The sequence below is a fragment of the Zophobas morio genome, unplaced genomic scaffold, assembly GCF_036711695.1.
Source record: "Zophobas morio isolate AGI-343-1 ecotype UQ-CSIRO unplaced genomic scaffold, CSIRO_AGI_Zmor_V1 ptg000029l, whole genome shotgun sequence".
Classification (NCBI taxonomy): domain Eukaryota; kingdom Metazoa; phylum Arthropoda; class Insecta; order Coleoptera; family Tenebrionidae; genus Zophobas; species Zophobas morio.
The window spans coordinates 10,181,841-10,195,450 of record NW_026972134.1 but is presented as its reverse complement, the minus strand read 5'-3'; the positions used below and the strand labels follow the sequence as shown (position 1 = coordinate 10,195,450).

Below are 13,610 nucleotides of genomic sequence, written 5' to 3'. Positions count from 1 at the left end.
CGAACACTATTTTTTAGACGACTGTAGCATAATAAAAATTTTGAACGAACGACTGAAAATTGAAATTATTAACAAATTTAAATTAGCGTATTCTGCAACCTTCAAAACAAGAAGGCAGTTTCTTTTGCCGCCTCCAATACTGCAGACGGCGTACAAGCGATTTCTTCACTATCACTCATTTGCATTGTGGCCATAAAAACTGTGGCATAAAAAACTGTCAAAGAAATGTCAAAGCACAGACGTTGCTAATAGTCGGAGAGCCCATGACACATGTTTCAGGAAGTGTTTGATGCACTTTGTAATTTTACCAGGACCTGGTGGTTCAGATAGTATATACGAGTAAATAATGAACGGTCTGCCTGACCTACCGTGAGACACCAGGTACTGCGCATAGGAGAAAGGTGAGAAAAAAATGTTGCAAAAAAATTTCTATTCATATTATTCATCAGCGAACAAGGACATTTCAATAATTGAGTTGGTTTATATTCAAAAAATAAAAAAACAACAAAGGCCGACACTTTGGAGGGGTTAACTTCGAAGCAAACCACCCCAAAGTTGAATTTTTAAAAATAAAAAAAAAGTGTTTAATTCACGCTGAAAATTTAATAGCGTGTTAATTAACAACTTTGGGGTGGTTTGCTTCTAACTTACCCCCCTCCAAATTGTCGGCCTTTTTACAAATATTTTTTAATATGTAGAATTAACACGCTATTAAATTTTCAGCATGAATCAAACACTTTTTTTTTTGATTTTTAAAATACAAGTTAGGGGTGGTTTGCTTCGAAATTAACCCTCTCCAAACTGTCGGACTATTTGTACGTATTTTTATTTCCCGAGCTAAGGAAGTATAGTAATCGAGTCCATCGGACCAAATGCCACATTTATGTTTTCTCGATGTTTCATGACCCCTACAGTATGAAAAAAGTAGTCTCCCGTTTCCGTCTGTCTGTCTGTCTGTCTGTCTGGTATCTGTATCCATTTTTATTAGACAAATAATCTCCGAAACTGCTGGACCGATTCTTGTTAAATTTTATAAGTAGAAATATCATGTAGATGATTAAATGATAACCAAAATTTTGATAATTAGCCCATCAACAATTTGATGACGTCATTTCATTGAATTGTATTTTAAAATAATTTTAATGTTATATAAAAATATACTCCTATATTTGTAGTGGCTTTACAATATGGTCCGTTGTTTACCAGGTTGGCCAGGCGAATTGAAGTCGAACTTTTACGTCAAAACTTACCAGAAACTGATCCGCAGATTGTTACCATCAGAAATTTCCAAAAAATACACTTGGCTGATTTCAAATGTGCCATTACGAGATCGGCTTTGGCTGGTATTAAGGAAAAAAAGAAGAATGAAGTTGTCATGCCGAAGGCTGGTGATATAGAAAAATTAACAGCATTTTTAAGGAAGGAGAGCGATTTTCATTACCAAAAACTTAAAAACGGCGGATTTTCTTTTACATCTTGGCGAGATTTGGGCAAGAGCCTTTTATGCCAAATTTTGGTGTTCAATAGGAGACGCGTGGGGGAAATTTCTCGTATTTTACTGGCAGATTATTTGGGGAAAAAAAATATCGAAGAAGAAGATCGCAAACACATGACACGTCTTCAGCTTGTGTTGGCAAAATATTATGCAATAATGCATATATCAGCGAAAAGAGGAAGAATCGTTCCGGTTATGTTGAGGCCGTATATCGTCACGTGAGTATATGATCATTATTTGAACATAATTTGGGCATTTTTGCTGTAGAAAATATTGTAATTGTTCAGTACATTTGACGAATAGATGATTTCATATTCCTAAAATACGCATACAATTTGACGACAATCGGTCCAATAGTTTCATAAAATGCTCCTGTATCTATGATTTGTTAATCCAACATTATTCCTAAGTTAAATGCAAGTTTTTGATAAAAATCAAAATTTAATAAAATATGTAAGAAGTACTATCTAAACCCGTTGGACTTATTTTTGTAACAGCCTTAGTATGTTTTTAAACCACTTTTTCTTCTCTTGCAGTCAAATGGATATGTTCATTGAAATGCGGATCTTGGCTGGTGTAGATTCCAGTAACAAATATTTATTTGGATATCCCAATGCTGATGGTCATTTAGACGCTTCAGTAGTACTAAGAGAATATTCACGTCAGTGTAATGCAGATTTTCCTGGTTCACTGCGAAGCACGAAACTGAGACAACAAGTTGCCACGATGACACAACTTCTAAATTTGAACCAAAATGAACTCCACCAACTGTCCGATTTTATGGGTCACGACTTCAGCGTTCACTTAAAACATTATAGAATGAATGAAATAAATTCACAAATAACTCGGTGGTCAAGGTTTTTTTCAGCTGTAGGACGTACGGATGTATATAGACATCGAAATAAAAGCCTTGACCAATTAGAAACTTATATTTCTGATAACGAAACAGAGGAAAATAATGAGTCAGATCCTGACGAAGCTGTCGAAAATCATGTAGGTCCTGAAGAAGAATTTGACCAAGTTAAGCAAGATACGAATTCTAAAAATTATGAAGCAAAGTCTAAGCACGTTTTTGTTTATAGTTTTCATTTATAACAACAAACTGAATATTTTTTTCATAAGTAATTAAATTTAATTTTCATATATTTCATATAAACTGCGCGTCAAAAGTTAAGGATACCTGTCTTATCCTTAACTTATTAGTTTTTTGATAATTTTCGAAACAATTCTAACTTGTGACGCATAATTTATTACATGTTTTTTTTACATTAATTGTACATAATTACATTTGATACTTTTTCTAATAAACATATTTTCAAATTGTTTTAGCGCCACGAAAAATAATAATAATAATAATAATAATAATAATAAATTTTATTCAGCCATCAAGGTCGTGAATATACGACATCGGCATTGTCACAACATACAAAGAGTTAAAAGTGTCAATAGTGTCATACAAATATATACACATACATACAATTTTACAGTACAATATAGACGTTAACATCGATTCAGTACCTCATCAAAGCTATAATACTCTTTATCTATTAAATATTTTTTTAGTTCCCATTTGAATTTATTTGTTTCGCGTATATTTATTATAGTTGATGGCAAAGAATTATATGCGAGAATTGCTCTATAATGTGGGCCTTTTTCAAAGCAACGGGTTTTATGTTTGGGCACGCTAAGATAAGCATTACCTCTTGTAGTCATCCGAGAGTAAAGATCCCTGTTTTTTTCAAAACTGGTTTCATTAGATCTTACATACATTATTAATTTAAACATATAGAGGGAGGTTACTGTCATTATGCCAAGTTTTTTAAAAAAAGATCTACATGATTCTTTACTTGGTAAATCAAGTATAATTCTTAAAAATCTCTTCTGGGTTATAAAGACTTTGTTCCACTCAGACGATATGTACCAGAAAACAATGCCATAAGAAATAATGGACTGTACGTAAGCGTAGTAGAATTGCATAAGACTTGCAATGGGTAATTCTTCTTTTAGAACACGTACTACATAGCATGCTGTATTTATCTGACTTATTATATTTTTAATGTGTTCCGAAAATTGCAGTTTGTAATCTATGACAATTCCTAGGAATTTTATTTCACTAGATTGCTGAATTTGCATATTATTTATAAATATGTTTTCAAAATTTTTAAAGAATAGCAATCCTGTTTTATCCACATTTAATTTTAGACAATTCTGCTTGCAGTATGTAATCATTTTGTTAATGACCGTAACTATGTTTTCAGAAAGCATATTAAGACTATGACTGCACACCATACACGAAGTATCGTCAGCAAATTGATAAACGTGCTTAATGTCCACGTGTTCATGTAGATCATTTACATACAGAAGGAACAATGTAGGGCCAAGAATTGATCCTTGCGGTACCCCTTGCATGATATGACTAATATACGACTTTTTAGTTGTTAAAATATTGTTAATAGTAGTCGTTACATAAACTCGTTGAGTTCTGCCAGTTAAATATGATGCTATTAATTTATTTACTTGCCCCCTAAGACCATATTTCTCTATTTTATTTAACAGGATGTCGTGTTTAATTGTATCAAATGCCTTTGACAAATCGAAGTAGACACCGGCACATTTTTGATGATCGTCAAGAGAATTCAGTAATGAGTCCATAAAATTAAATAAAGCAGTTTCGGTGTTACGATTAGGTACAAAACCATGGTGTGTTTGAGAAATGATAGCGTTACGTTGAAGGAAATTAATTAATCTATGATATATAATTTTTTCAAAAATTTTTGAGATTGATGACAGAAGAGATATTGGCCTATAGTTGTTAATATTTTCTTTACTGCCTTTTTTGTGAATAGGGATAACTTTGGCTTCTTTTAACTCATTTGGAAAGTAGCCATCTAAAAAGCATTGATTAAGTATTTGAGTTAGGGGTTCACTTATAAGATTGTTGACGCTTTTTATTACGGTTATAGGAATTTCATCAATCCCACTTGAATATTTATTTGGTAACGTGGTTATCAATTTTTTTACTTCGTCTACTGTCACCGGCATAAGGTACATGCTATTATTGACATATTTGTTACTAACTGAATGATTATTAATATTGGAACTACTAGAGTTACTGTCCCTAGTCGGTTGGAATACTTTCATAAACCTATTGGCTAATTCTGATGGATCAGAAATTGGGACATTGTTATCTTTGATTGAATATTGGTGCTTACGATACCCCCGCTGTGTGATACTCTTAAAAATAGCAAACGTTCTTTTTGATTTATTTGTGGAACCATTAATTAATCTATAATTTTCATCTTGTTTTACTTTTTTTAAAAAATTCTTAAAGTCTTTTTTTCCTGTTTAAGTTTTTGGAGCAGTTGTGGTGATTTATTTTTTATAAATAACACATGCAGCAGCGTCAACGAAGCCTACTCCACGTAAATCGCCGACTTCGAAAGATTTGTTGTTGAAGCTTTCTGACCCAGATGAACACATAAGAACGAGAAGAAGTTTTGGACGAACGAGGTGGAGTAATGAAGAACAGAAAATCATGCGGGATGTCTTTAAAGAGGAATTGTCGAGGAAAACAAGACCAACACTGAAAAAATGTCATCAAATTTTTAAACAGTTTAAAGAAACTTTCAATAATCGTCGACCCCTCTCTTTAGATATGTGGGTGCAGAATGAAAATCGTCGAAATTCTGCAACACAATGATTTCGAGGGCTTGTAACTTTTTTTATGTTTGTTTTTTCCTATGTTAACTAGTTTAAATCAATTCATGTAATCTCAATGTAAATTCCCGAATGTAATAAATGTTTAAACAAATTATCGTACCTATTTTAATTTTCCGAGAAGGCTCAATTTAGGTTTAGCGACGTTTCATTATTCGTAAAACAGGAAAGAGTATTTCTCATGTTTCAGTTGTTAATTAAATTTTTTTCTTCATCCATTCCGAAAATATTCTACTATTCTTGTGGTTTGCAGATCCATCCTTGTCACCTCTATTCATTTTTATTTTTTAAACAAATTCAAAAGTATCCAATATAATATTAGTATTTTAAAAACTATAAAATGGTGGTTCGATGTTCTATGAAGATATTTGAAGTTATATTCATAAGTATATTCCAATAATTTAGTAAGCGTATTCCCAAATCTTTCAACATCTCTGCGTACATATTTAACTCTTCCAGTGACAGTAGCCGAAGGCTAAATACCAATTTCTAAGCTGAAGTTAATAAATGAATTATCTGCGGCGAACCATGATCATATATTAACCAGCCTGGCCATTATAAGTATTCAAAAAGAAATAGATTTTAAAATAGCCAAAATAATTTAAAAAATGCAATTTCAAAACGAGAAAAATTGACTTTGATACATAAAATAGCACAGGAAGATAGGATAGTTTTAAGTTTAATCATTTTAACTTTTATGAAGTAAGTTCTTGATCTACTGTGGTTCTTGTGATGTTTTTTTTTTGGAATGATTTATAACTTTATGTTAATTTTAAAATATTTTATTTTATTTTTTTGTTTCTTATTATCTAAATGTAACTCTGTACATTGTATAATTGCAATAAGATTGTATGTACTGACTGTCGTCATTTGAACTTCCTAGCCATATTCTAATGGTTAACGGCTTCTAAGTTGCCTACCCGTGATATTAGATTCTACTGTGGGGCTTTAAACTCTGTAAAAAAAACAGAGTTGATTGAATTTTTACAATGGCGCTGGACATGTACGGATGAAGGCCCTGTTTATTCAGGTTTCGCCAGACAACAAACGGCAAAACTCCTGTCTTCTACAAAGTTTAGAATATCCGACTCAACATCCAGAACAGCTGTACGACCACGGAGTCTAGTGCTTGGACAAAATTCTTCTTTTCTCCAAGACGGTTGTGATAACCCAAACATCCCGGTTTAAATTGACTATGATTGTCTAACAAAATGGAACCCTACGTTGTGTTTTTGAAAAATGGCGGGATGCGTTCAGATGCAAATGGTGGACCCCAAGGTTGGAAAAGAAGAAAGAACTGAGCCAGTAACTAGAATACAAAATGAGAGCATAGAAGACGAAGCACCAACCCTAATAGAAATCGAAAATATCATCAACAGTGGCGGCTGGTGGGTCAAAATTTCGGGTCGGCCTAATATTTTGAGTCTACACCTTAGTGTTATATATTTTCGTAATGTATGGCCGCTACTCGTTAACCACTGACATTTTACGTGCCAGGATGTACAAAACAAATGTATTAAATCAACAATTATTATTAAAAAAAAAAATAGTATGAACTGAAGAACATCGAAGCCGTTATTGTTTTGCAATTTTGTTAGCTATCTATATTAAGCGTTTTAAAAACTAAATTCGCATTGCTGGGTACGGCGAAGAAGGATCTCGCCGGACCTGGCGCAACATAAGTTCCGCCAGGTCTTTGTATACTAAGTGTACTTCAGACCGTTGGATCTCATGTCCAATTGGCCCCATGGGGTAGTACCTGGTATGTGAAGTGTCCATGAGGAGTGTCTATACGTTCCTGATTATAAGTAAGCCTACATAAAAGGTAAGTATAAGCCTTATTAAAAGTTACCCATAAAGACGTTAGGTATATATAAAGAGATGACACAAAGATAATTTAATTAGGAGTTAGGATAGTCCAGTCGATCATTGACAAAAATTTGAAAATTTAGACTTGAGAGATTAATTTATAGATGTATTAGGATATTAGAATACATTAGTAGACTCAGTATTATCAATAAATTAGGGGTTTTCAATATGGAGTGGTAAATAGTAAGATAAGAATGTACGAGGCTCTGGTAAGTATACTGTATTTAGGATGTTAAATAAGAAATAAATGCTTATGAAGTGAAGGAAATAGGATAATAGATATATATAAAAATATAACTATTATATAATGGGATATAACTATCTTATAGTTACTATTAAACGAGCAAAGTTTGTGTATATATATACAGGGTGTTATTGAAAGGTACGTACAACAAAATGGACAGTTCTTCGCGAAGTCGTAAGAAGTCGGAAAAACTTATTTTGTGTTATCAAAATTATAAGGGGAAAATTAACCCTTATCCAATCTTTTTAGACGCTACTGAAGGATAAATAGGTAAAATTAATTTATTTCAGTAAATCCTAGCAACTGTAACAATGAAATTTTCATCAAGACGAAATATTGCTATAGAAACGAAAGATGATCTTTTTATCAGAGGCGTACAACGAATTTGGACATAAATTTTAATATTTTTTATCTCTAAAAGGAGGACACTTTTACTTGAACTTTTTTTAACTTTTAGCACCCATACTTCGAGACCAATTGCCGATTTTATTTTGTACGTACCTTTCAATAACAGGCTGTATATATAATGGGTTTCTCGAAAACGGCTCTAACGATTTCGATGAAATTTACAGATTGGGGTTTTTTTGGGTCAAGAAATCGATTCATCATAGTTTTAACTTCTGAAAATTACAGCTTCATACATTTTCAGCAATTTTCAGGCAGTGAATTATATTTGTTGCTAGGCAACATCAGATGACACTACACGAACACGAGATTGTTTTAGACTATGATTTTAGAGAAGTTTGGGTGACAGTACGTTTGACGTACCTTTTTATCTTCAACTGTACGTACCGAAACATACTCCACTGTATATAGGACGTTAAAATTCACCTTTAGAGGTGAGAAAATTTACGGAAAACTAAACAGCGGATAAAAGGCACACGGAAGTGCGTTGAAATGACGTTACGTTGTCAAGCATTAATTTCGGAGGCTTCGACGGTCGGAATGATCGTTTTCAGGGTTGGGACCGTGTTATTTGAGCTTTTGGGCTCAACGTTTCGCACATTTTCGTAAGTGGCATCTTCATGAGAAGAGTTGAGAAATAAGGAATAGGGCAAAAGAGCACGGTAACTCAGTATCTTAACTATACCAAAGGGAAACTCTTCTGGCAGTAAGAATCAGTAAAAATGTGGTGAAGAAAAAAGACAACGACACACAAAGATAACTTGGGTAATAAATGACATTGTAATAAATATCAAACAATAATTCCAGTTTTCTATTCTTGAATCTCTACATGCCACTCAACAGTGTTTAAAACAAAGACTGCTTACGGAATTTCTTTTTTAATGTGTATTTTTAATTAGTGCGGGTACTTCAAAACGCATACTATAGATACGCCTATTTATCTGTCCTAATCTGATCTAATACTACCAAACGAGCCGAGTGAAGCTCGGTCAACCAGATATTGATGAATTAAGGGATATTAAGAGTTTGACAATTTGTTCAACTTGTATATAGTTGAATAAGGATGCATGTGAAATACGGGAGATTTTGAGATTTATAATAAGATGTAAAATTTGGCTACTAGGAATTGGGAGGTATTATAATGTGGTATGATATTTTTAATTAAGAGAATGAGTGTAGTTAAATAGGAGTGCATACGAAAGGTTTAGCTTATTAGTAATAAGATGTAAAATTAGGCTTTTGAATTAATGAGGTATTGCAGAGCTGGTGTGATAATAAAGAGGGTAAATGTTTTAATAGGTGGGAATCAGAATACACCAGAGACAGTTAGCATACATGGAGCTGATGTGTGGCATAATAGGATATAATGCTTGTAATGAGATGTGAAATTAGGCTTTTGTATTAATGAGGTATTGCAGAACGGAATGATGTTGATATTTAAGAGAATAGTTGAGATTATGAATGAGGATCCGGATGCACCATAGATAATTAGCGTTCAGGGAACTAGTATGTGGTACAATAGGATCTAATAGAGTTTTAATAGGATTGGTTATAATATTAGGAATTCAATAAATGAACAACATACACTATCGGTGTTTCATTGACTACCACCTAGTGATAGACTCAGAATAATAGATTATAATTAAGGACGCTCTTCAATAAGGATTAGACTATACTACAGGGGCTTCCTTCTTCCTGCTGAAGACACACTCACAAAATGAAGAAAATTTTTCATAGATAGCCTTGTTTTCCAAAAATTGATTAATGTTGTGTCTTAGATTGTCGTCCCATGATCGCACGTCGTTATATAATGGACAGTAAAGTAATACATGGCTCCAGTCTTCTTCGGGATACCCACATGAGCATTCAGCGATGGTGCGATCTTTAAGGTATTTATTCAATGTTCCATGTCCTGTAATGATAAATAACTGCTCCAGTGTTGGTTGGAACCATTGTAGTTCTTTTGTTATTGATGGGTTCGGAATAAATTTAAATGTTGTTCGTCCTTTGTCAGAGTTCGCCCATTCATCTCGCCATAGTTCAAGTAGTTTATCCCTGGTGTGTCTTTTAATTTCGCTTCTGCTCATACCGATGATTTCGTTATTAGAGGAAGGGGGACCTCTCTATCTTTTCTATATCTAACCCCAATGTCAACTGCTTTGAGTTTCCACGGCAGCTCCCCGAGTATGGCTTGCATCGCGGCTGTTGATACTGTACGGCAAATTGGCAAGCATGCATAAAAAGCAACTCTTTCGCACCGATCAACTGCGTCCCTTACCGTGGATTTCTTAAGCTCGCCCATCCACACTGCAGCACCATATAAGGCTAGAGCAGAAAACAATCCATTCCAATGGTGATAGAAGGACCCCATTTTCTTCTAAGAACTCTCTTGAATTGTGCAGTTATCTTTGCAAGTCGTGATCTCAAATTGTTAAAATGAGGTAAGAAATTCAATCTTGAGGATACCGTTAACCCGAGGTATCTAACCTGGGTAGCGTACCTAATGGGCTGTCCGTTCACTCTTATCCAAGGAGGTCTAGTAGGCGCTAAGATTCCTTTTAGTAACATGCATTCCGTTTTAGATGTTGAAATGGTTAGCCCGACTCTATCTGCAAAGTCCGCAACGATGCCCATCATGTCAGTACCTCTGTCCTCAATGTCTTTCCTGCTGTTGCCCTCAACTAGAATAAGCAAATCGTCGGCATAAGCAACACTTTTAACCCCCGCATTGAAAAGGGATAGCAAGAGATCATTCATCACAAGGTTCCAGATGAAGGGATCACATATGGAACCCTGTGGACATCCTTGCGTAACTTCCCGCCGAAATTCCTGCGATTTTCCTTCAAGGACCACAGATCTGTCACTAAAATATGATCTCCATAATTTCAAATCTCTCGCCTTAACAAAATTCAGTTTTTGGAGTATCGCTTCCCAAGTTAGATTGTCAAAAGCCCCCACAAAGTCTATGAAGATCCCTAAGATATATTTAGAGCTCGAATTTTCCACCGATCTAATGACCTCTATCCACGCATCTTGAGTGGATTTACCGGCCGTGAACCCGAACTGCATCGGAGAGACATTGTCGTTACTAGTAAAGTCCTCAGTCAATCTTTCGACCATTATTCTTTCAAGAAATTTTGACCAACCTGACAGAAAAACATATTGGTCTATAAGATCTGGGATGTCTTAGGTTTATCTGGGGATTTAAGGAGGATGATTACTTTTGCTACCTTCCATTGTTTCGGAAAGGTGCCCTCGGAAAAACATTTATTAATAATTGCGAGTATGTAATCAGGAGCAGCAAGGAATAGTTTTTTAAGCATCGTACCGGTGAAACCATCAAGTCCGGGAGCTTTACGTCCTTTGATCTTTGAAAGGCATTTCTTAACCATGTCCTGAGTTACTACAGTCTCCTCAAGAGCATCACCTAACATCTCAGTTTCCTCCACAAGTGGCAAATCTATAGCAGGGCCAAAAAACGTATTTAACAGTGTTTCCGCAGCTTCCAGCCAAGAGCCAGCTATGCGTCCATTCACTTCAACAGCCATTAAGTCTGTAGGGCCTTTTCTTCCCCTCAGTAATTTATAAACCCCACCCCAGGGATCATTAGAATTCCTAGTTAATGAACTTACGTAGTTCTGCCGATGGGTTTTTTTGGCATCGATGATCTTTGTTTTGTAGGACTTGTTTAAGGCTTTCCATCCTGCTCTTAATAATTCAAAACGGTCCTGACTATCATTGCCATTAAAACTATCATTTCTTCGAACCATTTGAAAGTCTTTCCTCGCCTTGCGTACTCTTTTCCTGAGAGCCGTCAGTTCCGGCGTCCACCACCTGGCGTTGTTTTTGGTTACGGCCTTCTCTGGGGTAGTTTTCATAGCACCATCAATCCACCCATTGAATGTTTCGATCATCTCGTTAAGAGACATTTGACCAAATTGATCCGGGGTCTGCGTACATTTATTAATATTGAACATCTCCCAGTCTATGACCTTGTGAGTTTTAGATTGTAAAACTTGCACAGGCGGATCATCCGATATACGCGGGGTTAATTCGATACGTATGAGATTGTGGTCGCTTATCCCTAACTCCGGGCAGACAGTCCATGTGGTGGAAAAGTCCCGAATTAGTCCAGGCCCGGCAATGGTGAGGTCAATATCGCTAGATCCTTGAGGTCCCGAGAATGTGAAAAATTCGGATGGCATATTTACGATGTTTAAGTTATTATGCGTGAGAAATTCTGTGAGTGTTTCCTCACGAATCTCTCTGTTCCTACTAGCACCCACATTCTTACTATGCCATAAGGGCGAGACTGCGTTGGCGTCCGCTCCAATTATGAAAGGTAGATTGTTTAGTCCCACCATTCCTCTAACTATCTTGTAAATGCTTATTTCGATATCAATGTCAATAGGAGAATACACGCTCCCCACACCAAACGAATACGAGTTATGGGTAATTATTGCAAAGACCGCATCCTCATCTGACACATCACTTCTAGTAAACACATCGCATTTGTCGTTATTGACCGCAATCGCACCCCTAGGATTTTCACCTACGTAAAAGACTCTCACACCGCCAATACCTGCCATCAAACCATTTACCATGTAGGGTTCCTGTAGCAGCCAAACGTCTCCCACACCCTCTGACATTGTTTTCGCAATGTCACCCATCACTGCCGCGCTTCTTTGGCAGTTTTGCTGTATCGATGTGAAGCAAAAATTAGGGGGATTAAGATTATTATTATTTTTGGACATAACTAACAATTAGAGAACCGAGTGAAAATGAGCCCTGTACTTAGTTGTCACCCGAGTACCTGACCTTCCTTTTTTCAATCTGTAGTCGCTTTTGGTAAAGGGGACACTCCTGGTCGTTGGCTCCATGTCTTATGTTGTCTAAACCACTATATCTCTTACAGTTTGGACAATTTTTAAATTCCGCAGTACATTCCGATAACGCGTGCTCTCCCGAACATCTGGGACACATTTTACCATTTCTCTCGGAGCAGTATTTTTGGACGTGGCCGAATTGAGAGCATTTGTGGCATACCGCGACTCTGAGGTGCTCCTCCACAAAGACCGATAGCAGATCTGGTATGACTTTCCCTCCTAAGCTCATTATGAGTTTGTATATTCGCGGCTTGACTTGTACCAGGATATTTTCTTTATTTTTGTTTCTACATTCCCTTTTTGCGAGTACTTTCACACTTTCGTACCACACGGATTCAGACATCGTTTCGTTAAAGCAGGCATTTTGGTTGTACAGCTCCGCCAGTAACTCTTTATCGTCGTAACCTTTCTCCACACCACTTAGTTGGAGAACCCTACTAAGTATGTCCCCGATTTTCTTTCTTTGCTGATCAGAGTAGGACTCTATTAGAATCCCACCAGTTCTCAGAGGTATTATCGCTTTTGTTGGTCCGCCAACTTCCTTTACGGAAAGCGTCTCCTTTAGGACTTTCTTGATGGTCTTTCTGACCGGGGTAGGGCTTATGTCCATATTGGTACCAGCGTTCTCGGTTTCTTCCCTTGGCAGAGTAACTATACATAGAAGCATATCGGGTTTTTCTAGGCCTGTTGTCGTCCTTATTGGCTGTGATATTAGATGTAGTGTTGTCTGTGATATTTTTATTATTTGTGATTGTCCCGTTTATCGTATTGTCCGTGCTGTTTGTAGTATTATTATTATTTATTGATTTAAGATATTTATTTTCCATCCTTAGTTTTTCAATCGTACTATCTTTTTCTGTTATTCCCTTTTCGTCTCGTAAGTATTTATTTTCAGTTTTTAAGTTGTTAACGGTCTCATTTAATTCTATGACATTTAACAATGTCATTTGCTGTTTCGAGATGAGCGTTAGAATTTCGCTCTGGATCATATGTA

At 35.8% G+C, this 13,610-nt stretch overlaps 1 protein-coding gene across 1 annotated transcript; it reads left to right on the top strand.

Annotated features, from left to right (window-relative positions):
- The first annotated feature begins 346 nt into the window (after nt 1-346).
- On the top strand, nt 347-3,841 carry LOC135137387 (uncharacterized). Its single transcript, XM_064067014.1, has 4 exons — nt 347-369; nt 1,207-1,713; nt 2,032-2,553; nt 3,754-3,841. The coding sequence occupies exons 1-4, from the start codon at nt 347-349 to the stop codon at nt 3,839-3,841; spliced, it is 1,140 nt and encodes a 379-aa protein (XP_063923084.1).
- The last annotated feature ends 9,769 nt before the right edge of the window (nt 3,842-13,610 follow it).

Bases quoted from the DNA above. Each gene is read 5' to 3' on its own strand.
- LOC135137387 (XM_064067014.1), top strand. From the start codon at position 347: ATGAACGGTCTGCCTGACCTACC. The intron at 370-1,206 runs GTGAGACACCAG...GTTGTTTACCAG, and splicing joins AACGGTCTGCCTGACCTACC to GTTGGCCAGGCGAATTGAAG. The intron at 1,714-2,031 runs GTGAGTATATGA...CTTCTCTTGCAG, and splicing joins TTGAGGCCGTATATCGTCAC to TCAAATGGATATGTTCATTG.